We start from the raw sequence: 22,066 nt of genomic DNA, 5'->3' as shown, positions 1-22,066 counted from the left end.
ACGAGAGTCGTGCCAGCTAAGGTGCATGGGTTCCAACTACCCGGACCTTGGCTTCTCTGCAAGACTGGACTCGGCTATTCGTGGATGGACAATGACGGGATTGCGGTTCGAGAAGATGCCGGGGGCCGAGCAGGGATGATACATTCTCGAACACGACAGGCAACCAAATATCAGGTGTCTGTCTGGAGCCTGTTTTTGGCTGCAAGCAAGGGGTTGCGCAAGTCGTGTTAGGTAGCTCGAAAGCATTGGGCCCGCCATCGTGAACATGAACCGGAAGCTTTGGCATTCTTCCTCTGGTTGACACGGCGGACTGCCCTGGACAGCGTGGCATTGCCTGTAAGATGCGACTGATGCCAGGGGAAAAAAAACACAGCATGGTGTGTTTAAGGCAGCAATGGTACACATGAACAGGACACCGACTTGTCGGTGCTCCTCTCGTAGCCGAGTAGGGACCTGACCCAGCGTTCAGCTTTGGAGATGGCCACTGCTCCTCGTAAATGCTCACCACAAACAACATCTATTGCCTCCCAGGGGACGTTTATTAGAGACGTCCTTACCCTCACCCCCTCTCTCACCTGGGGTCCTCTCTCACCTGGGGTCCACGATTATACTTTCGGGCTATGCCCCTTTTTGTCGACAATGGGCTTTGGTCTAGGCCAGCCGCTGGACGCAATTTTCTCCATGGACGCACACATCACAGCAAAGGAACGCGTCGGACGGACGCTTCGCGATGGGGCAGGGAGCGGACAAGCCCGCTTCTCAGAGAACGACAATTTGAGTAAGGCGGCCTCGCCGTGTCCGGCAAACGGGGCCGGGGAGTCGACTACAAGGGTCTGGCCGTCGTCCTCTTGTCGCGTATACTATGTACACAAACTTTGCGCAATGTACGCTACAGCTTACCGATGACGGTCAATACGACGTTCCCCAACTCTGCGAGAAAGGTCGTCTGTCGAGGTGGAGCCCGGCGAGTCTTTAGCGGTATCAGCCGTGCATAGGACATGGATAATGACTTGGATCATGAATCGTAGGTAAGCGATGGGCGACTCGGGTCGAGGCCCTGGGGTCGCTTGGCGGCAGTAGTGATTTCCGAGTGGTACGCGCGATGCCTTGGTTGTCGTCGAGACAGGGTTGTTTCTCAATGAGAGTTTTCCTGTGCCGCGTAGGCACAGCTCGAAATCTCGGGTAATCTTGTTCTTTTGTAGAGAGGAAGCCCCTCCTCCCCCTCCCTCTTAAGATGGTAGATATCCCTCGGCTCTCTCCCTTCTGGCTTTCTGTGGTGTTCATGTCGTCTTGGATGACTTGTAGCAGAGATTTTTGCAACGCATGTACGACATTCGTTGGTGGGATTCCCGATGGGTTGATCGATCCTTTTAAACAACACGATCCGATTTCACTCTGGCAGGTAACGAAGGTTGCCAGACGGATCCGCTGGCAGATCGCCCGAATTAAGGTCTGTTTTTCTTCCCCAGGAGCGCTCCGGCTCGCTATCCACATCCCTTATTTTGTGGATAGATGGGTAGCTTATGCGGAAATCCCTCAACCTCTCAGCATACGAGTCTCAGTAATTTGGGCTTGGGGACCCCTGATTTCTGCAGCGGGGACTCACTGGACGCGGGCTGCCGGAATGGACCTTCTCGCAAGACAAGGGGACAGGGGGGAGTGGGCGGAGTTGAGAAAAGGGGACAAAGCGTACCGAAGGTTTGCGGGGGGGAGCCTTGTCCGAAATGAATGATCTCCAGGTCCCGAGACTCTCTTCGCCTCATGGATATTTTGTACTTCAGACCAATAACTTTGGGAACAGGTCGATTGACCGCCTTAACCGCCAGCCGGGTTGGGACGAGGGACAGACGAGCTTGTTTGGATGAGTTAAACTTTGCTTGTCGAACCAAGGTGTCGTCGACTTTGCCCTTTGACCATGGACTCTGTTTCCTAGTGTCCAGTCTGCAACAGCTCGCGGGAGACGGCATCTTGAAGAAACTTGCGTCCGCGGTTCTGTGGGAGAGAGAGAGAAGAAGAGAAAGAGAAAGAGAAAGGGAGACAAACCCTGCGGAGTTGTTCAATGCCGAGATGACCAAAGTCGCCCAAGTCGTGCCGTTGCAACCCCCGACGCGGGGCTTACGACTCGCCACCAACATTGGCTGCTATTAGTCACTCCTTGTCACTCTTCATGCCGGTCACGGCTCCAACATGATTCCATGGAGTACATAATGTCCAGCTAAGTCAACCCCCTAACCCCCCCCCCCCCCCCCCAGTCCACGGAACCAAATGCGCCAGGGGCGGACTAGAGTCCGTTCTCGTGCTTATGTCCCTCCCTTCCCTCCCACCATCCCGCGTAATCGAGTAGAACATGATGGCCATGCCGCCATCGACCGCAGTCTCCGCCGCCCACAGTTGCAGGGAACGACGGGGGTGATGCGGTGGGTTTTGGGCGAGTAGAGACCAGCATTGACCGAGAACTATTGGCAGCGGCAGTGTAGTATTTCGCTCATGGGATCGAACCCATACATGTAGGTAGGCAGGCAGACAGACAGGCAGGTAAGTAGGTAGGTAAGCATTATGTGAGGCGTCATGGCCAAAGAGAACCAAGAATGCGACGTTCCCACGTGGATGTTATAAGTCCATGTGTTTCTGCTCGCTCGACTATCCGCCTCACTCGCTCGCATCTTTCCCGCCGCACCGCCAGCCCTCAGCCGGCCATCATCATTGGAGGTTCTAGTCAGACAGAAAGGCACGCAAACGCAACACACCTTGCCTGCCTTGTCCGCGCCCTCTGTCCAATCGTTTTTTTCTTCGCCGATTACAGTCTCTGCCACCCCCAAGTTCCTTGGCGCACCATGTCTCGACTCGGTCAAGTCCTCTTGCTGGCGGCTGCCCTGCCTCTGGCCTGTGCCCAGACCATCGTTGTTGATGATGCAGTCCTTGGTATGTCGTCTCGGTTCCTTATTTTGACTTTGCTTTGATCCCTGAGGGCTTCATTTCGTGCCTCGTGGGTTGTTGACTGGCATCATGACTAACTTACCATTGTCTCCCCCCCCTTGTAGAGGCCAACGAGTCGACCGTGGCCCCGGCCGCTGAGCCCGTCTTCACGGCTGCTTCCGATCTGCTGGACGAGGAGAGCGTCCAGCTGACCGATGCCGTCCTGGCCAACCTCACGGACCTCTCTCTCTCCAACATTTCTCTCTTCGACTTCGACACCACCGCCGCGGGCGAGAAGCGTGCCGGCGCCGCCCGCACCTTCAACAAGTGCAAGACGTACCCTGGCGACTTCCTGTGGCCCAGCAAGCCCGTATGGAACATCTTCAACCTCCTCACTGGTTTTGCTGTCAGTGAGACGGTGCCCATTGGCGCCTCCTGTTTCGACGACTTTGGCAACTATAATGCCAGTCGCTGCGAGTACATCACCAACCAATGGACGAACTCGACTATTCAGTAAGTAACTCGCTTCTCATATACACCCCAAGAACTCACACCCATGTATGGATGCTAACATCTCTCGAGTGCCGACGACCCTACCTCGGTCATGAGTCCCCTTTACCAGGGCCTGACCTGCATGCCGCCCTCGGTCGACAACAGCTCTGCCGGCACCTGCACCGTCGGCGGGTTCCCCTCGTACGTCGTCAAGGCCACCAACGTCGCCCAGATCCAGCTGGCCGTCAACTTTGCCCGCAACCTCAACCTCCGCCTGGTGGTCAAGAACACCGGCCACGACTTCAACGGCCGCTCCACCGGCTCCGGTGCCCTCTCCGTCTGGACCCATCTCCTGAAGAGCATCAGCTTCCACAAGACCTACACGACCCCCTCGTACGCCGGCCCGGCTATTAAGGTCGCCGCTGGTGTGCAGGGCTTCGAGCTCTATGAGGCCGCCGAGAGGTTCGGCGTAACCGCTGTCGGGGGCGAGGGCATGACTGTTGGCTTTGCCGGAGGTTACCTTGCCGGGGGCGGCCACTCGCCGCTCTCGCCCAAGTACGGCATTGCCGCTGACTCGGTGAGACCTACTTCCGTCCCTTATTGCCTTCTCCGGAGGTGCACCATGGCAAGACTGACTTTTTGTTTCCCCAGGTCTTGAGCATCGACGTCGTCACCCCTGACGGCCGCTTCGTGACCGCCAACGAGAAACAGAACACGGAGCTGTTTTGGGCCCTCCGCGGTGGTGGTGGCAGTAAGCATGCACAACAAAAACATTTGTCAGAGGATCCCTCAACTGACGAAACCTTTCAGACACTTTCGGTGTTGTCACTTCGTACGTCGTCAAGGCCTACCCCAAGCTCGACACCGTCGCCGTCATGACCTTCAGCTTCAGCACCAGCGAAACCGTGAGCCACGACGCCTTCTGGGCCGGTGTCAAGGCCTACTGGGAGGGTCTCCCCACTTGGAACGCCGCCGGAAACTACGAGTACTGGAACATCTTCCACACCGGCCCGGGCTCCCTGACCTTCACCATGCTCCCCTGGTTCGCCCCGAACATGACCCTCGCCGAGCTCAAGGCCCTCACCGCGCCCCTCTTCGCCAAGTGGGCCGACCTCGGCATCGTCGTCGACCCGGTCTACACGGAGCACAAGAGCTTCCTGCCCGCCTGGAAGGCCGGCTTCCCCAAGGAGATCGTCGGCGGCACCGCCGCCAAGACGGCATGCCGCCTCTTCCCCACCGAGAACTTCTCCGACGCGGCCAAGTTCGACGCCACCTTCGAGGCCCTCAAGGGCCTTAGCGACAAGGGCGGCCAGATTATCGGCTTCGGCATCACGGGCGGGCCCGGCCCGTACCCCGACAACGCCGTCAACCCGGCCTGGCGCGGCTCCGCCATGTTCGCCATCTCGGTCCTCCAGTGGGACGTCGGCACCCCGGCCGAGGTCGCGGCCGAGAAGTCCAAGTTGCTGACCAACGAGTGGATGCAGCCCTGGCGGGACGTCACCCCCGGCGGCGGCGGGTACGCGAGCGAGGGCGACGTGACCGAGCCCGACTTTCAGCAGTCCTTCTACGGCACCGAGAAGTACGCCCGCCTTCTCGCCCTCAAGAACAAAATTGACCCCACGGGAGTCTTCTACGCCAACCTGGGTGTCGGCAGCGAGAGCTGGTACGTAACGCGCCAACTCGAGGGCCTGCCAACCCAGAACGGTCGTCTCTGCCGAGTCTGAAGCAGTAGCGGCGGGTGATGGGGGGTGGAGGGAAGTAGGTTAGGAGTTACGAGAGGTTGGAAACATGTCAACGTAGGTGAAGAACTTGTAGACGTAATCCACTACATCAATATCGTAATACTACCACCAGGTATCTCGATGTCATTCCATGCTCACGGAAGCGAACCGAGAGTTATGGGTCTGTTGCCGATTGTTGACACACGGCGAAGGCAACTGTGATGTGTAGTGTCTGCGTTGTGACGCAAAGCTCTGAAATTACATGACTCGTTTAGCCGATACTTCGATACCATGTGTACGCTAATGTTCGGTGTGCTTTGAAACCGAACCTGAAATTTGATTACTGCTGGACTCTCTGTGAGCTCCGTCTCTAATGTCTCTGACTGTCGGGAGGAACCACCCAGGCTCGACAATACTGATTGAGCTGGGCAACACGTGCTGGTGGGTGTCAAGTAACGAAGTTAGCACTCCACGAGATAGAGCGGGAGATTGTGTGTGTGTGTGTGTGTGTGTGTGTTTGTATCTTGACTTCTACAACAAGATCTTCGATTTCTCTATAGATAAACCCAAAAACATCATTCCCGAGTCTCCTGCAGATGTATCCCCTCCCCAAACAGAAACAGAAACCCAAAGTAGTACTGAGTAAGAAAGGCGCCAAATCCAAGACGAAAAGTTGCCCCCTCCAGCTTAACCGTTGCAGCACTGGTGATCGCAGCGAGAATCCTGTAATAGATTGTGAGACGGAGAGACCACACGCACGGAGCGAAGCGCAACTTACACCTCCAGTTGTGGTTCGAGAAGGACCCAGTGATCTTTCAAATCCCATTCCTTGGCAAATCTTGTTCAATTCTTCCGCAGCTCCGTCAAAGAAACAGTTGCAAATTGAACCAGTGCAGTACGTGAGAGTCCCGGTGCATGTTTGGGCGGTTGCTCCAACCGCCAAGAAAAGAGCGGCATAAAGATATGAGAGCTGCATGTTTTTTTTTTGTTCTTTTTCTTTTTCTGAAGGATGAGTTGACTGTTGTTGCTGGAATTGTAGTTGATGGCGGTTATCCTTGGATGGGCAACGCAGGAAAAGACTTTTGCCGAGGACTGGAAAACAAGCTTGGTGGTTGAAGAGTGCAAAAGACATGTCGAAGCGGGAAATCCAGAAGCATTTATAGCGTTCGAGCCCGTAATATGAGCTGGAAGCCTTGTACGATGTCAATGCCGCTGCATATCCTCAGACACGTCGACCCAGAGCGGCGGTTACTGCGGACTTTCAGCAACACGTCGATCCCTGTGTGTGCCCTGGCAACTCGAGGCAGATGCAACAGGTTCATGTGGATTCAAGGAGGAGTCCATCTGGTCTGTGGATCCATTTCAATGGAAATAATCCGAGACGCCAAGATACGGAGACTTTCTGCTAGCCTATCTGCCTTCTTTGCCTGATGATGATCCGGTTCGTCCGACGACGACGTCGAGAATCTGCGTCTGATCTCTCCGTCCGACAATCACCCCCCTGATCTGCCTCCGAGAATCAAAAGGAAAAAGAACCAGAAAACAGCATGTATGCCTCGCCAAAATGAGCGAGGTTTCTTGACCAAGAACTCAAGACTAGTAACCCCCCCCCCCCCCCCCCCCCCTCCCCCCATATGACTATAGCTATTGTGACAAAAACATGCCCGACACTCATTTTCGACGGCACCTCCGACTTTGATTGCGGGCCTGATTTTGTCATCAAGAGCCTCCCAAGGCAGTGCGACGTTCACGTCCCGGCAATGAGTTTAAAGCACGAGTAAGCTTGATACCCAGCAGAGATTAACATGGGATAGCGGAGGGGGACGTTTTGGAATACGAACCCCCAGGCACATGAAACAGACTGCTTCTCCTCCATGGTGTTCCTTGAACACCAGGACTACACTCCGCAGTTCCTTGGAGCAGCTGGCCTCGTTGGACGCCGTCCAGACTAATTACTGATCACCCGAGTCAGGGAATTATTCTGCCGGTGGGAGAATTTCAGACGACATGAAGAACTTTAATGTATGGGACTCATGATCCCAGCGGCTCCGATTGGTGCTTATCGACAGCTGGACCATTACAGTTGGAAAGCTTCTACTGCGTTGATGTCTCACAAATAGGGAGGGCCTTGTGGATAATTCGGGATTTGCGCCCGAAGGCCGCTTCCGGGAGGCGTTTCACTTCCTCTTCTTTGCGAAACCGAGTGTCTGAGTCTGGTTCAAGTATGTAGCTCTACCGACAGAGAAGAAGTGGGATTTCGAAATCTGAGCATCAGGTCCGACCACGATGCATTGACTGGGTTGGTGTGGGCACTGAGATGTGAAGGGTGTCCCGTTTAGGTTAACAATCTGAACCTCTATCGATTCAGGTAGACGGTTACATCCCTCGTCCATGATACACTTCTCATACTTCCGCACTCAGAGAACGGGTTGAACCAGGCAGGCTAACACTAGACATGCCTAGACAGAGTGGCTCCCCATCCTTCTCCTCCTTCTCATCCCCTTGGATCTAAGACTGTTTCCTCACAGCGAGTCAATCTTCGAGAAGAGACAACTAACTAAAAGACGCTTCACCGCCAGTTGTGACCCTCTCGTGAATCCGCGGAGATGAAGATGGGCGGTACCCGAACTCGGGGCAACCCAACCCGCTCACTAATCATTCCGTGACCCTCATTATCCGCCCTGCACCAACACACTCCGGTTCTCATCCTGCGACGAAATCGGCACATCGAGGGCAGGGTTGCCCCTGAAGAAGCTGGCCGGCTTCAGCCCCACCGCCATCTTCTCGCACGGCATGACGGGCCAGTCCTCGGCGCGCGGGTTGTGAGTCGAGCCGAAGGTGTGCCAGACCACGATGTCTTGGTCCCGCACCAGAGACAGCTCATCATCATCATCATCATCATCATCATCACCCGCGCGCCGCCGGATCCAGGACGCGATCCCTTCCCCGCCGGTCGACTGCATGGTGAACCGTCCGGCCGGGAAGAGCTCTTCGTCCCGGTGGCGCGTCACCCAGACGGCGTGCGCTGCGTACTCTGCGCGTTTGCCGTGCCAGCTGTCGGGATGGGCTAGGAGTAGCTGGCTGTAGCACGGCAGGAGCTTAAAGCCCACCGGGGTGCCCGTTGTCGGGTTGACGACGCCTTCGTTGACGATCTTGAACGTCCGGTTGGTGGCGAAGTCCAGATCGAGACCGGTCTCCCTCTCCACCGTTTGCGACTTGGTGGTATACCCGACGCCAAAGGGGTTATACGGGTCCGATTCTCCGGCGAACGGGATCGGATGCGACTCCTCGACGACCAGGGAGTTCCGGTGTCCGTCGATGGCCGGGTCGATCCGCAGGCAGAAGATGTGCTGGTGGAACGGCGCAACGACGCCGGGGGCCACGACGGTGGCCCACGGGACCTTGGTGCCGAGGTCGATGGGCGCCGTCGACATGATGCCCGTGGCGCGGACCTCGTAGGAGACGGAGCCGTCCTGCTGGAAGAGGAAGAGGAAGATATACTCGTAGTTGCTGACGGTGATGATGGTCTGTAGTACGAGGACCCTCGACCTCGCGACGACGGCGTTGCCCGTGCGGAAGTTGGTGTGCTTCCACAGGATGCCGTCGTCGACCTCGTGGCAGCAGACGACGTTGGGCATCCTCAGCGGCTCGCCGGCGGACGTGCTCAGCCACCCGTCAAAGTACTTGATGTGGCCGAGACAGTCGCAGCCCAGCTGGAGGTTGTTGGCGTTGATGCCGGCGCCGTCGTTGCCGAGGTCGAAGGCGGCCTTGCGCGGGTAGGGGCACCGGGGGTCGCCGTATGGCACGAACATCTCGGCCAGGGACAGGCGATAGAACAGGCTTCGGCCCTCGAAGCGGACGTCATGAAGCGTCATGCCCTCCCTGTAGTTGAAGCCGAGCCTCATGGTCCACTTCTCCCAGGAGATGTGGTTGCCGTCGATGCTGAACGACGGGCCCTCGGGCTGGGAGACATGGTAGGGCTTCGTCGTCGTCCTCCGTTCCGGGACCAAATCGGGATGATACTCGCTGTTGGAATGGATCTTCTGCCGGTCGAACTCCTTCGCCACGTTGTGAATGGCATCGTGCTCTCCGGACGGCAGACGATAAATCTTGACGACCTCGAGAGAGTTGGAGACCTCGGCACAAATGTCCAGTGGATAAGCGTAGTAGTTCGCATCGGGGTTGTCGGAGAGACGCATGTAGAACCAGGCCTAGACTGGTGAGTTCAATGGTATACGGGCTGACGATTCTGATGTCCAGCTCACCATAGTCCATCGTTCCCTCATGTCCTTCATGCCGTCTGTGGCATACGCCCACGGCTCAACCACTACCGTTGCCCCCTCTGGAAGCTTCAGGGATTGGATCTCCTGCTGAACCTTCTGGTCCGCAAGACATGCCGCTGCAACCTGGGCCATGAACTCAGTATCGATGTACGAGTGCTTCCCACGGAGGAGGTCATCAGACGCGACTGTCGCCGAGTCCAAGTCCACAACGAGCTCATGCAAGGTCTCGTCGATGTACGCCTGGACCCGGGCTTGTCGCGCCGGATACACGAACGTGGTCTCGCCAGCATGCTCGTTGTCGAGGAAATCTTTCAGCACTCGCTTGGGAGGCTCCGCCAGGGAGATGGCCCTGAAGAAAATTCGGGCATGTTCATTCAATCTACGAACAACCTCAGCTGCCTATGCCCAGTCAGAGAAGGAGTCTTACTGATTGGGGGTTTTCGCCATCATCCTTGCTGGACTGATAATGGTCTTCTACTCACCTGGCTGATCTCTCCCGGCTGGAGCGGATCCAGCGGGTGCACCTTTCGGGCGGTGCTGGTGTCTCCCATATCTGCGAGGCTTGAAATATCGAAATTCCGGGAAATGATTGACAAGTTTGCTGGTGTGTTTGATGTGAAGCTTCGCGGTGCCAGCTTCAGTGTTGAGAAAGCCGAGTGTTGGCCGGTGTCTTTATCCTCTTATCTCCAACAAAGCCACGCCGAGAGCGGCACGTGTGGTGATTCTCCGTAACCCCGCACCGGACGCTGCCGCATCATGGTCCCCCGAAAGGTAGGTTGATCCTCGAAAGTGGAGATGCTTGGCCGGCGCCGTTCCCCTAAGATAAGGTATTGACGAGGCGGCTTCCGGTCCTCCGATTCTCGGCCCGGTCATGGTCTGGCCCGGTCCGGTCCAGGCAATGGCACGTTTTTCCCTCGGCGCAAGCATCATGTTTCACGTATTGTTCTAGCGATCAGCAGGGACACTGGACGAGCCATGCGGACGAGGGAAGTCAGGGAACGAGAATACGAAGATAATTGCAAGAGGCTGATGTCGACGATTCTGGATTCGAACAGAGGTGTGCACAACACTCTTTTTAGTGCAATCTATCAGCCTTCTGGCTATGTAATATCTCTCTCGTACTATCCTGGGAAAATACACAAGTCTCTCGCTTTATTTATAGAGCTACCGACATCACCAGCTCGGCTCTTCTGTTGTCCCTCAACCCGTCACCTGGAGTCTTTCGTCATTTCGTAGAATGCTTAGATTCAAATCCTAGCCCGGAGAGTGAGCCATCCGTCGAGGAGCAGGGCGCGGGCGGCGAAGAAGCAGACTCCGCCAAGAAAGACGATAGCCAGATAGAAGCCCGAGAGCGCTGTCCCACCCATGCTTTCGAGCATCTGTCCGCCGATAGGCACGGTCACCAATAGCGAGAAGCTGACGACAAAGTTCATTGTGCCTGATATGGGTCGAGTTAGTTGCGATGTAGATGGACGACAGCAATTAGTTACGCTGTACAGGCCAGAGGGAAGAACGCTCACCAAGATATCTGCCGTAGTCCTTCGGTTCGCACGTTTTACCCACACACACTACACATGTATTAGATACTTGTCTTCATCGATGATGGGCAATGAGTCACTCACCTGGGGTGCTGGACAAGAAAGATCCTGACCCATACCCCCACAAAGCAGCAAAAGCATACAACGCCCCGATATGCTTGGTCCCAAAAGGCACAAATACGACACCGGTAAAAACAATCGTAATTCCTATCATTGTGAGTAGGATGTTGAGATGCCCGAGCTTGTCGCCGATGATGCCAGTCATGATGCGGCCAAGACATGACGTGCCGTTGAGAATCGCAATCAGGGAGTATCCGACGTCGGAACCGAAGCCCGAGGCGATCGCAAAGGTGGGCAGCAGACCCGTTATACCAAATAGGACGAACTCGAGAAGAAATAGGCCCATGGTCATGAAGCCGAAAGGAGGAGACCGGAAGGCCGAGAAGTTCAGCATTGCCCCCGTCTTGCCCACTGGTGCCCCGGCAACGGCGACACACAGCCGGGGATACGGCAGGAAACACAAGACGCCGATGGTCATGATGCCGAGGACGAGGAAGCCCATGACTCTCATCGACCACTGCCAGCCCAGCGTCGGCAGGATCGAGCGCAGCATCATCGAGATCGTGACGCCGCCAAAGGAAGACCCCGAGAGGGCGATCCCCATGGCGAGCCCCTTGCGGCGGTTGAAGAGTTTCCCGATGACCGCCATTGCGACGGTCGAGGTGAGGGCGCCGCCGATGCCCCCGAGCACCCCGAGGCAGAGGATGAAGTGCCAGTACTCGGTGCACTCGCCCATGATGAAGAATACCGGCACGTACAGCACCACGGAAACGGGCGCCAGGAACTTGGTGCCGTACGCATCCATGAGGGGGCCGGCCTGGATGCCGAGCAGCAGGCCGAGCGAGGTGAATATTCCGCTGGTCCAGCCCAGATCACGAGAGGGGTACGCGCTCAGCTGGTTGAGCTGGAGATAGGACTGAACGGTTCCGACGGATTGCATGAAACCTGGGGGGCCTGCGTCAGTCGTAAAGCTCGGAAGAGTAGAAGAAACGCAGAATTTTCTCTCACCGTAGGATGGGTAGAGAAACATGAATGAGCCCACGACGCAAAGCCATGCCAACGGGCTCGACTCGGGTTCCCGGTGGCTGGAACCGGACCGAGGAGAACCCATGGCACGCAGCTCAACCGCTTCAGGTGTCCCGAGCGCAACAGCTGCTGCAGAGGCGGCATGATCTTGCACTTCTTGCTCTTCTGGGTCTCTCATCTTGCTTTTTTGGGGGGGAGGTTTGTGTGAGACTGCTTACTGCTGCTAAACGCAGATTCCTAATTCAAACTGCTCTAGGTCCGGGGACTCCTTATATCGGGACCCAGCACTTTGCCGGCCGAAGACGGCTACCTTGCAAGAGTCATCGGTACGCGTAGATCGCGCGATCCTACCCTTTTGTCACAAAAATGTTGATAGGTGGGGTAGCGACGCCCTACTTTGGACAGATGGCGCCCTAGGGTGTCTGGAACCGCTTGCGCAAGCTCTGCAGAAGCCTCCGCGTCCGATAGACGGAGGTAGGTTGGGGTAGATACTTGGCTGCATTGGCTTTGGGAGGGGAGGGGAGGGGGGAGGGAAACCTTCCGCTATGAGGCAGGTTTACACGGAAGACAAACGCGAGACGCAGTAAGCATGGGCAATACGTTGATGTGCGTACTATTAGTTCACTAGGAAAAGCATGTAGTTTGTTTAGAGTGTATTCTAAGTGGATATGCTCTGCTAGATTGGCGGATTGCCGATGTCTTTTTGAGACCGCCAGAGTAACATCTACAGGTACGAGGCCTCGACCAAGAAACCAACAGTGAACTTGGAGTGGCGCAGGATTGCCGGCCATTGGATAGTGTCGTAGCTCTACAGAATGACAGTCAGACAACGAACCATAATCATCAACGCGGCTAGGAGAGTTTTTACTTACGTCGTTGGGGGTGTGGATGTAAGGGGTCGAAGTACGAATAGGCTCGTCGCAGACATAAGCAGCGGCTAACAGAGGCACAGGTGTCAGCAGGACTGGTGAATCATTTGATATTTCAGTTGGAAAAGAGACGTACGGAAGCCGTTGGAGCGCGCCGCGGCGTGGTCGGAGCAGCCGTATCCGCAGGTGTCGCTGGTGGGCGCGAGGCCGGTGTACTGCGTGGCGATGAGGCGGACGTAGTTGGACAGCGCCGTGTCGACGTAGTCGTTGTAGACGGAGACGCGGCCCGAGGGCGAGTAGCCGGCCATGTCCTGGTTGACGAAGCCGAGCACCTTCTTGCCGGCGGCCTTGTAGTTGGAGAAGATGGCCGACGAGCCGCGCAGGCCGGCCTCCTCGGCGGCGTAGAAGTGGAACTCGAGCGTGTTCTTGGGCTTGAAGCCGGCGTTGGCGAGCACGCGCAGGGCCTCGAGGATGACGACGACGCCGGAGCCGTTGTCGTCGGCGCCGGGGCCGCGGGCGGTCGAGGAGCCGCCGGTAGAGTCAAAGTGAGCGCCGACAATCACTGCGCGATGTTGGTTAGTCTACAGTCTGCCCCGAACGACATGTTGAGAGAAAGAGAGAGAAAGAAAGAGAGAGAAAGAAAGAGAGAGCAATAAGGGTTGGACTCACCCAGGTTGGAGCTGGTTCCGGGGATCTTGGCAATGATCGAAGGCTGGTTCCAGCTGTGGGTGAACTGGGTGACGGTGATGGCCGAGTTGACCGCCGCGACGGACTTGACCTGGTTGAACAACCAAGTTGCCGACTGGGTGCCGTACGTGGAGAGGTAGTAGCGGTTGTAGAAGCTGGAGCGTCGTCAGAAACAAACACCCAAAAGACCTCGTAGGGAGACACTGGGCCCCTGGAGGGGGAAACAACATACTCGGTCAACGTTTTGAGCCACGACTGAGGCTGGGTGTTGGAGACGCGGGCAATCAACGTGTTGGCCTCGCTCACATGGGAGAGAGTGGTGGGGTAGGTGACGGCCTGTCTGGCCTCGAGGGCGGCCTCGGGAGGCGTGGACAGCACGGCCAAGACCTCTTCGTCCTTTGAACGGATACGGGTCAGCATGAATACGATCCAACGATGGTCCTTCAGAACGTACCGTGATGTCGGTGATGTCGAAGAAGCCAATGTGCTTGTTGACGTAGTTCTCAATCTTTTGCTCCTCGGTGACCCAGACACCGGCGTCGGCCTCGGACGTCTTGATCAATCGGAGCGCAGGGTTGACCTTGACTTCATCGGCGGCCGGGGCGGCCAGGGCAACCCTGGAGGCCGCGAGGATGGCGAGGGCGGCGTTGAGATGCATCGTTCAGACTCTCCTTGCTATGAGTGACGTCCGCGGTGATATTAGGGAGGCAGAGGCGACAACGAGAGACAAAAACAACTCCATCCAAGCCAAGAGGTCAGAGGCAGTGTCCCCCCCCTTTTAAACGCACCCAAGACGCCCTTCGACCCTATCCAGACCATACACGCACGACAAACACTCCCTCCCTCCTCCACTCATCTCTCCCCCTTCCCCCTCGGGATGTGGAGGATCACCCTGTACGACGGCAGGATCCGTTGCCCCAAACAGGCATCTCGCTATGCCGCCGGCCTCCGCCACCGCGGCACGCAATACGAAGAGCCAACGGAAACAGGAAGCCCGTTAGCAGAGAGCCCACAACCGGTGCTCAGTCCCTCGGGGCAATGGCAAGCTTGCGGCAGGAGCATTTAAGCTTATCATGATCGCCAAGCCCGCGCGCGCTTAGGGAGCTGCCCGACTCAGCTAGCCTCGGCTGTTGGCCGGGGTTCACCGATGTCACCCCGGCCGGCAGTCCCGCACAGCTGTGGCCGCCGTCTTGGGCATGCCATTGGGCGGTCGCCGGCCCTCCGTACGGTTTGGGCTCTTGGCAGAGTCCACTTTACGCCAGGCGGGTGAGCTGTTTTCTGCGCGCCACGAAGCCGGTTGGGATGGGGGGTTGTAGTCATCCCTAGAGGGGGATCTGGTCTTTTCTTCAAATCATTGTGGTAACTCACAGGCAAGGAAAATGATGGATGGATAACATTACAACGCTTGGAGGTTGTGAATCCCAAGCTTGGGCTCTATGAGCGTTGTTCAACACAACACAACACCCTCCCGATTTGACAGGGACGGATAGAACGGTGATGGAGACCGAAAATAGTGGCGGACCCCAACGAGTCATGCTTTGTTCCGAAATAGGCAACTCAAAAGTGCTACCTAGTGCTCAACCGCAGATTCATGTTGTTTAAAATTGTCTGATCTCAAGTCCACAGCTGAGATAACGCTGTCTCATACACCGAAATCATTCGACTTCACACTCGCGGGTCACTCTTGGCAACAGTTGAGACGTGAGTCGTTAGTTTTTGCAATCTGACGTTGAAAAGACAACAAACCTGGCACCTTTTTCTCTAGTCAGGAAACACAACCATTGCGAAGCAGATGGTCTAGGAATATGTTTACAAAATCATTGAATGAATGAGACCCCCGACTCCCTAAGCCCTAAACCCAATTTTTCTAGAATCAGGACACCTACGTCTCAGGATTTATTGAATCAGCATTCAGCGTAGATGCGCGGGCAGACAGTCCTACTAAACACCAGTTAGCAACCCCAAACTCTCCACCGGCAGTGGTGTTGTGCTGTTACTAGGCTGTGTTAGCTAAGGGTCTCTTTTCTCTAGCTACGGTTAGAATCCTGCTGTGTGTAAGACGAAAGATTATCATAGAAACCCTCGCCGAACGCCGTGGCAAGGTCCATGGCGAAGTCATTGTCAGTAAAGAGGACTGACGTCTTCCCGTAGGCGACGCCCTCTACCGCTTGCTAATCAGAAGCCGGGGAAATGTCTTAGTCGATTCTCAGCGAGCCTACTTGGTGTCCCTATGACGCCTTCAAGCGGCCCTGAGAGGCTTTTTGCGCCCCAGCAGATAACAATCGGTTATGTTGATCTGCCAGCCTTGGCTACGCCCAGCAGATCACTTGGTGCAGTAATATAGCGTCTTGTCACAGGTGCACTCTAAGAGTTGGTAGCTGATGCCGACGTGTTGCACGTTCTTTAACAGAGGGTGGGCAAACTACGCAACAAGCAATGCCCCTGTTTCTTGTTGGTTTTGGGGAGGTAGAAGAACGATAATACTCCTGCACAACCCTTTAGCTTACTGGTTCTGTGTTACAGCTTAAACAGTCAGGTCCTGGCTGGCGCAATTGGATTGTCACTTTCTCTCTGCCTAGCAAGGCTGGGACAAAAAGGGTAACACATGTGGCTGTGTACTTGAGCCGATGGAAGGCGACGTTTCCGGTGCATATGTACGTGTGTGTAAATGTACAGGTTAGTCAAGTCATACTCTTATGACTTGTTAGGGTAGCATCTGCCCTAGAAATATAGGTTTACCTGCTGCTGGAAATGGCACAGCATCTTCTTGTAATGCACACGAAAGGTCAATAGCGTAGCTGAAGCGCCCCTCGCGAGCCGGGGGAAGCATGCTAAGCAAATGAAAGGATGTCATTGCAGGTATGTCTTCTACTTCTTATCTACAGCAACACCGTTATGCTTGAGGAGACTTGCTGAGAACGTAATAGGAATTAGGACTAATAAGTGTTACGGCCCAACTGGTCAGTGCTGGCTGACGTGACTACAGAATGAATAACAGGGGATAATTAGACAATGTGCTTGATTCTGAAAGCTGTTGCTTTGTGGCGCAGTTGATTATCCTAACCTATATGTGATGAACAGCACTAATAGCTTAAGAAAGTTATGCAATAGTTGAAGAAGACAGCGTCGCGTGAGGAGAACGGACAGGCGGGTTAATATGCGTGCTTAAAGAGCATGGATGGAACAGGCCTGCTGCTAGCAAAAGTGTAGGTCTGAATTGCGCATAGACTTGAGAGTCCCGTGTAAAGGATAGGCAGGGAAATGGCTATAGAGGTGGTTAAAGATGTGGCTATGAGTCATGCTAAAGAGATTGCCAAATGATCGGTTATTCGATGGAAGATAGGTGTCATCTTTTTGCCTGGCATTGAGGTCTGACTCCATTTAGCTCGTTCGTCCCGGTTCCCCAGGTTGCTTGCACCGCCGGCTCACCCTGCAATCTTAGTCGAGCTTCAAACCCCTTAGACCTAGCCTGACGACATCAGCTTGTCATTCATGACGACAAATGCCCTTGCAAGCACTCGATTCAGCTTGGGCACTGGAGTGAATAATACTGGAGCAATGTTGGACCCAATTATCCCCGACTGTTTGTACCGACAGCTTCTCCTGGCCGTGGTGCGTCTACCCCAAACCAAACCCGCGGGGGACGTTTTCAATGCCAACTAACTAATACTCGACGGTCGTAAGCCTGTCTTTGTCAAGCTTCGCCGACCAATGGGATGATCCCTGTCCCAAAAGCTTAGAGACGCCTCTAGGGGTTGCACTGGGTTGAGTCGCGCCAATCAACACGACACCTCCCCTCCCCTACCCAGACGCGCGCCGGTTCATCCGATCCAACCCCGGGGATCCCTCTCAGTCGCGCATTTTTCCTAATAAAACTTTGCCTCTTGAGGAGGCGTCCAAGTGCCGGCCTCCCGTCTGGGCAACCTACCGCCGCCTCGGGACGTTCTGCACGGAAGGACGAGTGTCGAGCCTCAGAACTGTTGACCACAACCAAGACCACGACCACGACCACGACCACGGGGGGTGCATGGCTACGTCCGTTCGCAACCCCGGCTCACGAGTCGGCTGACCCGTTTGAAAAAGGGCAAGCTCCCGGCGCGCGGGGTGGGGGGGTCATCTCTCGTTCATCGAGGAGCTCTAGTTGTACAGGATGCACTACCTACTTGGACCAGAAGAGGGGGAACGTTCCCCCTTCTTCCATGTTACCCGACTTGCGGCACTTCAACCGCACCATCCACCGAAAGAGGGAAAACTACGACCGGGGGCATCCCGGCCGAGGCTCTCCCCAGCCCGCGTGGTCTCTCCCGGAACTAGAGCACTGAACGGACGACCCGCCGTGTTCGCAGCTCACGATTGGCGGGAGATTTTGCGTGCTGAGGACGCGAGACGGACAACCACCAGGTCGGCGGCCCCCCTTCCCCGCCCCTTTTTTCCCCTCTCGAACCAGCCAAAATTGGGATTGGGGTTGTGGTTGCGCGGGGTGTCTTACACTTTTTTCCCCCTCCCTCATCAGAGGCAGTCTGGCGGAATAGGGAGTGAGTGAGCGCAGAACTGACCGGGGCAAATGGACGCTACTTGCATGCTTCCTCAAAACAAGCAATATTCCCGTCTGGGCTCTCCGCAAGGAAGACCCCGATGTGACCTCGGGGCGCCCCTGCGGCTCTTCCAAATTCTGGCTTCCTCTCTCCCCCAAATTAGATTCAGCCATGTCGCCATTCACTCTATATGGCGCAGAGTGAGAGCCGGCCCCCCCGTCCTCAACCATGCCATCCAGCTCCTCGTGATCCAGGATTCGGTCTCGTCCCAGTATGGCCCGAGAGGGCCAACCCCCCGGACGAGTGGAAGCAAACGTCGTGTTCATCGATATTGGAGACGGTGAGGAGGCGTTCCTAGCTGGCCAGAAACAGAGTTGATTGGGACAAGGTTGGGCCGGCGAGACCTTCCACCTTGTGGAAAACAATATTTCCCACGTATCCCGGCTCATGCAAAACTCTGTTAAAGAGAGGAGTACATCGTACAATGTAATTGATTACGCTCTCATTCTTTATGAACAAGTCCGTCACCCCTCTTTAAGTTGGAAAGTTTCCAACGTCTTTCACGACACCCTCTCGCTTATACGAACTGTCCGTCACTCGCTCCTCATCCTACACATAGAAACACAGACACAGACAAATACACACGCACACTCACCTTCTCCGACATCATGCGCGCCAACCTCGCCATCGTAGCCGGCTTCTTGGGCCTCGCCTCGGCCCTGCCCGCCGACAACTCCGCCTCGGGCTCCGACGTTGAGAAGCGCCAGTCCGTACCGACCGTCTACCTCTGCGGCGACAGCACAACGGCCAAGGCCGGCGGCGGCGGCGGCACCGAGGGCTGGGGCACGTTCCTGCAATACTCGTTCGCGCCCAGCAAGGCCAAGGTCGACAACCGCGCCATCGGCGGCCGCAGCGCGCGCTCCTACACGCGCGAGGGCCGCTTCGACGCCGTCGCCGCCCTCGTCAAAGCCGGCGACTGGGTCATCATCGAGTTCGGCCACAACGACGGCGGCTCCCTCACCCCGACGGACAACGGGAGGACCGACTGCTTCGGCGACGGTGCCCAGACGTGCCAGACCACCTACAAGTGAGTTTGCCCCAGTCGGACGTGATGATTATGGACGTGATGGTTATGGAGGGCGTTCTGATGTTACATGCATGTTTTCATACCTATACATATACTGACCTGACTGTCTATCCCAGCGGCGTCGCCGAGACCGTCCTCACGTACCCGGCCTACCTGAAGAACGCCGCCAAGAAGTTCAACGAAAAGGGCGCCAAGGTTATCATCTCGGCGGCAACGCCCAACAATGTCTGGGAGACGGGCACCTACAAATGGGGATATGACCGCTTCTTCTACTACGCCTGGTAAGTCATTCCCTCCCCCCAAAACTGGTTCTCATGATTCCATCAACCCAAGTTCCCCCCCCCCCCCCCCCCTAACCCCTCCAACCCCCTTCCTTTCTTTCGAGTCACGAATCACGATACTAACAACAAAACCCCCAACACAGGCTCGCCGTCGAGCAGCTCGGCGGCCCGTCCAAGGGCTACTACTTCGTCCCGCACGGCGAGTACGCGGCGCAGGCGATGAAGAACCTCGGCGCCGCGACCGTCAACGCCAACTACCCCAACGACCACACGCACACGGCGCCGTTCCTCGCCGACGCCATGCACAAGGCCTTCGTCCTCGGCCTGCGCTGCGGCACCAGCGCCCTCGCGTCGCTGGTGACCAACTCGACGGCCTCGCTGACCTCGACCTACCTCGGCCCCTGCGTCGATAGCTACAACTCGACCGTCCACGCGCTGCTGAGGTAAAAGGTTAAACTCTTCCAATATTCGTGTACATATTTTTGAAGACGGTGTCAAGCTGGGGGGGGGGGGGGGGGGGTTGGTGTTGGGTCCCCTGGCTTATATGAATATATATTCATACCTATGCACATAGCAGTTGAAACCCCGTGGCTTATCACGATGTTTTTGTCTTTCGTTTGAAAAAAGGCTGAAAGACCTCCATTTTTACTAACGCTCTTGAGAATATTGATTCAATATGTCTCACGCATGCCCTATTTCTGTTCCCCCCACCACCACCACCACCACCACTCAACCAGACTAGGTACGCGTTTCCGCCAGCATGGGGGCCGGGCCTCGGTTGGCAGGGATGTCATTGCACGCTGCAGGAGGCGGAGCTGATGTCTGACCGGAATAGCCATTATTGGCCAGATTACGGCCGACGGATTCCTTGCTTGTCGTCCCCCGGTGACGGGTGCCTGCAGATCACCGAGTTGCGGTGGGATTATCCAAGACACCCGAGGGGGGAGAGGGTAAAGGGTGGTCATTTCACATATCTTTTAGAATGCGTTTCCTCCGTCCTGGTTCCGTTTCTTCCGAATACCGGGGTTCGACTCCTCTCGACGATCAAAGTCGTTGTTCCCAGGAACGTATTGACTGGCTGATCTTGTAACTTACAACAGTCCGAACGAAGTGACTCGAGACTAACGCGCGCCGGTGATACACCCCTTCTTCCCCTCCCACCACCGCCAACATGGCCTCCGACCGCATCTCGCTCGAGTTCATCACCACCGGCAACGTCTGGATGCGCAACCCGATGCAGGGCCAGCCGATCGCCAACCGCAGCATCGCCATGCGCTTCCTCCGCTCCCTCACGGGCGACTGGATCGGCCCCATGCCGCTCGGGGCCTTCCTCATCCACCACCCCGCCGGCCCGATCCTCTTCGACACGGGCGTCTCGACGCACTGCACCGAGCCGGGCTACTTCCCCTGCTGGAACCCGGTCCCGGGCATGCTCAACAAGCTCGAGGTCACGCGCGAGGACGGCATCGTCGAGCAGCTGCGCCGCCGCGGCGTCAAGCCGACGGACCTGCAGTTCGTCGTCCTCAGCCACCTGCACCACGACCACGCCGGCGGGCTCGAGGAGCTCGCCGTCGCCGCGCCCGACGTGCCGGTCTACGTCGGCCCGGAGCACTGGGACGCCTTCGGGAAGCACCCGGTCTGGGCCGCCATGCAAGGGTGCACGCCGGACCGCTGGCCGCCCGGCTTCGAGCCGCGCATGCTCGACTTCGAGGAGGGGCGCGCCGTCGGGCCGTGGGGGCGGTCCTGCGTGCTGACGGCCAACGGCACCGTCGTCGCCGTCGACACGCCGGGCCACGTGCCGGGCCACGTCTCGCTCATCGTCGTGGGCGACAACGACGACGGCACCACGACGCGGTACCTGCTCACGGGCGACGCCACGTACGCCATCGACGTGCTGGAAAGGGAGGAGCCGGACGGCGCCAACGGTGACCCGGTCACGGCGTTTGAGAGCCTGCGCAAGATCAAGGAGTACGCGAGGAGCCACGACGTCGTCGTCCTGCCGAGCCACGACCCGGATACGCCACGGCTGTTGCGGGACAGGGTGGTGTATCGGCCGAAGGACTAGGCGGAGGGGGACGTGAAGTCGTAGACTTGGTTTGAGCTGGGGGAATGCTTGTCGTATGAGGCTGCAAGAGGAGCTGGGGGTGCAGTCTTGCTTCCCATGGTGTGCTCTCATTGCTGGCGTTTCATGGAGATGTCGAAGCTAGGAGCTGAAAGTGGCGGAAATGTACTATTGTTCGTAAGTGTAGGAGTTGGGGGCCGGCCTTTTGTCAGGAAAGATGTTTGAAGCTGGATTTAGTAGAAGAGAGTGGTATAAGTCAGGCGGACGCGTTCATAGACACACCCGTATCAAATACGACAATACCAAACTATAATAGTCATGATCATTCACGAACATGAATGCGGAACTCCGCAACAATAGAACACGGGCGCTGGGTGAGTGATTATACGAGAGCGATGGCGAAACTCGTCAGGACTGATTTGGGCAAACAACACAACACTGCGTAGACGGCTGCCTTTCTCGAGGTTCATAGATAACAAATTGAAGAAAAAGAAAATGGAAAAAAAAAA

At 56.4% G+C, this 22,066-nt stretch overlaps 7 protein-coding genes across 7 annotated transcripts; 3 read left to right on the top strand and 4 right to left on the bottom strand.

Annotated features, from left to right (window-relative positions):
- Positions 1-2,566: 2,566 nt before the first annotated feature.
- CDEST_02527 (Putative berberine/berberine, FAD-binding domain, PCMH-type, FAD-binding, type PCMH, subdomain 2) lies at positions 2,567-5,298 on the top strand. Its single transcript, XM_062918686.1, has 5 exons — positions 2,567-2,922; positions 3,042-3,429; positions 3,499-3,985; positions 4,060-4,159; positions 4,219-5,298. Exons 1-5 carry the CDS (start codon positions 2,589-2,591, stop codon positions 5,130-5,132), a joined length of 2,223 nt encoding a protein of 740 aa, XP_062774737.1. The 5' UTR covers positions 2,567-2,588; the 3' UTR covers positions 5,133-5,298.
- A 320-nt stretch (positions 5,299-5,618) lies between these two features.
- Positions 5,619-6,360, bottom strand: CDEST_02526 (uncharacterized protein). Its single transcript, XM_062918685.1, has 2 exons — positions 5,908-6,360; positions 5,619-5,852 (listed from the first exon to the last, which is right to left on the bottom strand). The coding sequence occupies exons 1-2, from the start codon at positions 6,259-6,261 to the stop codon at positions 5,817-5,819; spliced, it is 390 nt and encodes a 129-aa protein (XP_062774736.1). The 5' UTR covers positions 6,262-6,360; the 3' UTR covers positions 5,619-5,816.
- A 1,160-nt stretch (positions 6,361-7,520) lies between these two features.
- Positions 7,521-9,963, bottom strand: CDEST_02525 (Putative copper amine oxidase; the record flags this gene model as incomplete). Its single annotated transcript, XM_062918684.1, has 3 exons — positions 7,521-9,340; positions 9,395-9,811; positions 9,895-9,963. The coding sequence occupies 3 exons, from the start codon at positions 9,961-9,963 to the stop codon at positions 7,802-7,804; spliced, it is 2,025 nt and encodes a 674-aa protein (XP_062774735.1). The 3' UTR covers positions 7,521-7,801.
- A 443-nt stretch (positions 9,964-10,406) lies between these two features.
- On the bottom strand, positions 10,407-12,256 carry CDEST_02524 (Putative major facilitator superfamily, MFS transporter superfamily). The gene is made up of 4 exons (XM_062918683.1): positions 12,019-12,256; positions 11,035-11,955; positions 10,933-10,980; positions 10,407-10,850 (listed from the first exon to the last, which is right to left on the bottom strand). Exons 1-4 carry the CDS (start codon positions 12,212-12,214, stop codon positions 10,660-10,662), a joined length of 1,356 nt encoding a protein of 451 aa, XP_062774734.1. The 5' UTR covers positions 12,215-12,256; the 3' UTR covers positions 10,407-10,659.
- A 357-nt stretch (positions 12,257-12,613) lies between these two features.
- Positions 12,614-14,325, bottom strand: CDEST_02523 (Putative peptidase M28). Its single transcript, XM_062918682.1, has 6 exons — positions 14,047-14,325; positions 13,825-13,988; positions 13,575-13,747; positions 13,042-13,467; positions 12,909-12,973; positions 12,614-12,844 (listed from the first exon to the last, which is right to left on the bottom strand). The coding sequence occupies exons 1-6, from the start codon at positions 14,248-14,250 to the stop codon at positions 12,761-12,763; spliced, it is 1,116 nt and encodes a 371-aa protein (XP_062774733.1). The 5' UTR covers positions 14,251-14,325; the 3' UTR covers positions 12,614-12,760.
- Positions 14,326-18,795: 4,470 nt separating this feature from the next.
- CDEST_02522 (Putative SGNH hydrolase-type esterase domain, SGNH hydrolase superfamily) lies at positions 18,796-19,942 on the top strand (the record flags this gene model as incomplete). The annotated part of the gene is made up of 3 exons (XM_062918681.1): positions 18,796-19,214; positions 19,331-19,495; positions 19,639-19,942. 3 exons carry the CDS (start codon positions 18,796-18,798, stop codon positions 19,940-19,942), a joined length of 888 nt encoding a protein of 295 aa, XP_062774732.1.
- A 503-nt stretch (positions 19,943-20,445) lies between these two features.
- On the top strand, positions 20,446-21,870 carry CDEST_02521 (Putative metallo-beta-lactamase, ribonuclease Z/Hydroxyacylglutathione hydrolase). Its single transcript, XM_062918680.1, has one exon. It carries the CDS (start codon positions 20,667-20,669, stop codon positions 21,558-21,560), a length of 894 nt encoding a protein of 297 aa, XP_062774731.1. The 5' UTR covers positions 20,446-20,666; the 3' UTR covers positions 21,561-21,870.
- The last annotated feature ends 196 nt before the right edge of the window (positions 21,871-22,066 follow it).

This window comes from Colletotrichum destructivum, chromosome 2 (genome assembly GCF_034447905.1).
Source record: "Colletotrichum destructivum chromosome 2, complete sequence".
In the NCBI taxonomy this organism is placed as follows: Eukaryota; Fungi; Ascomycota; class Sordariomycetes; order Glomerellales; family Glomerellaceae; genus Colletotrichum; species Colletotrichum destructivum.
The sequence above is the reverse complement of the archived record's forward strand: the minus strand, read 5'-3'. Positions and strand labels throughout refer to the sequence as shown.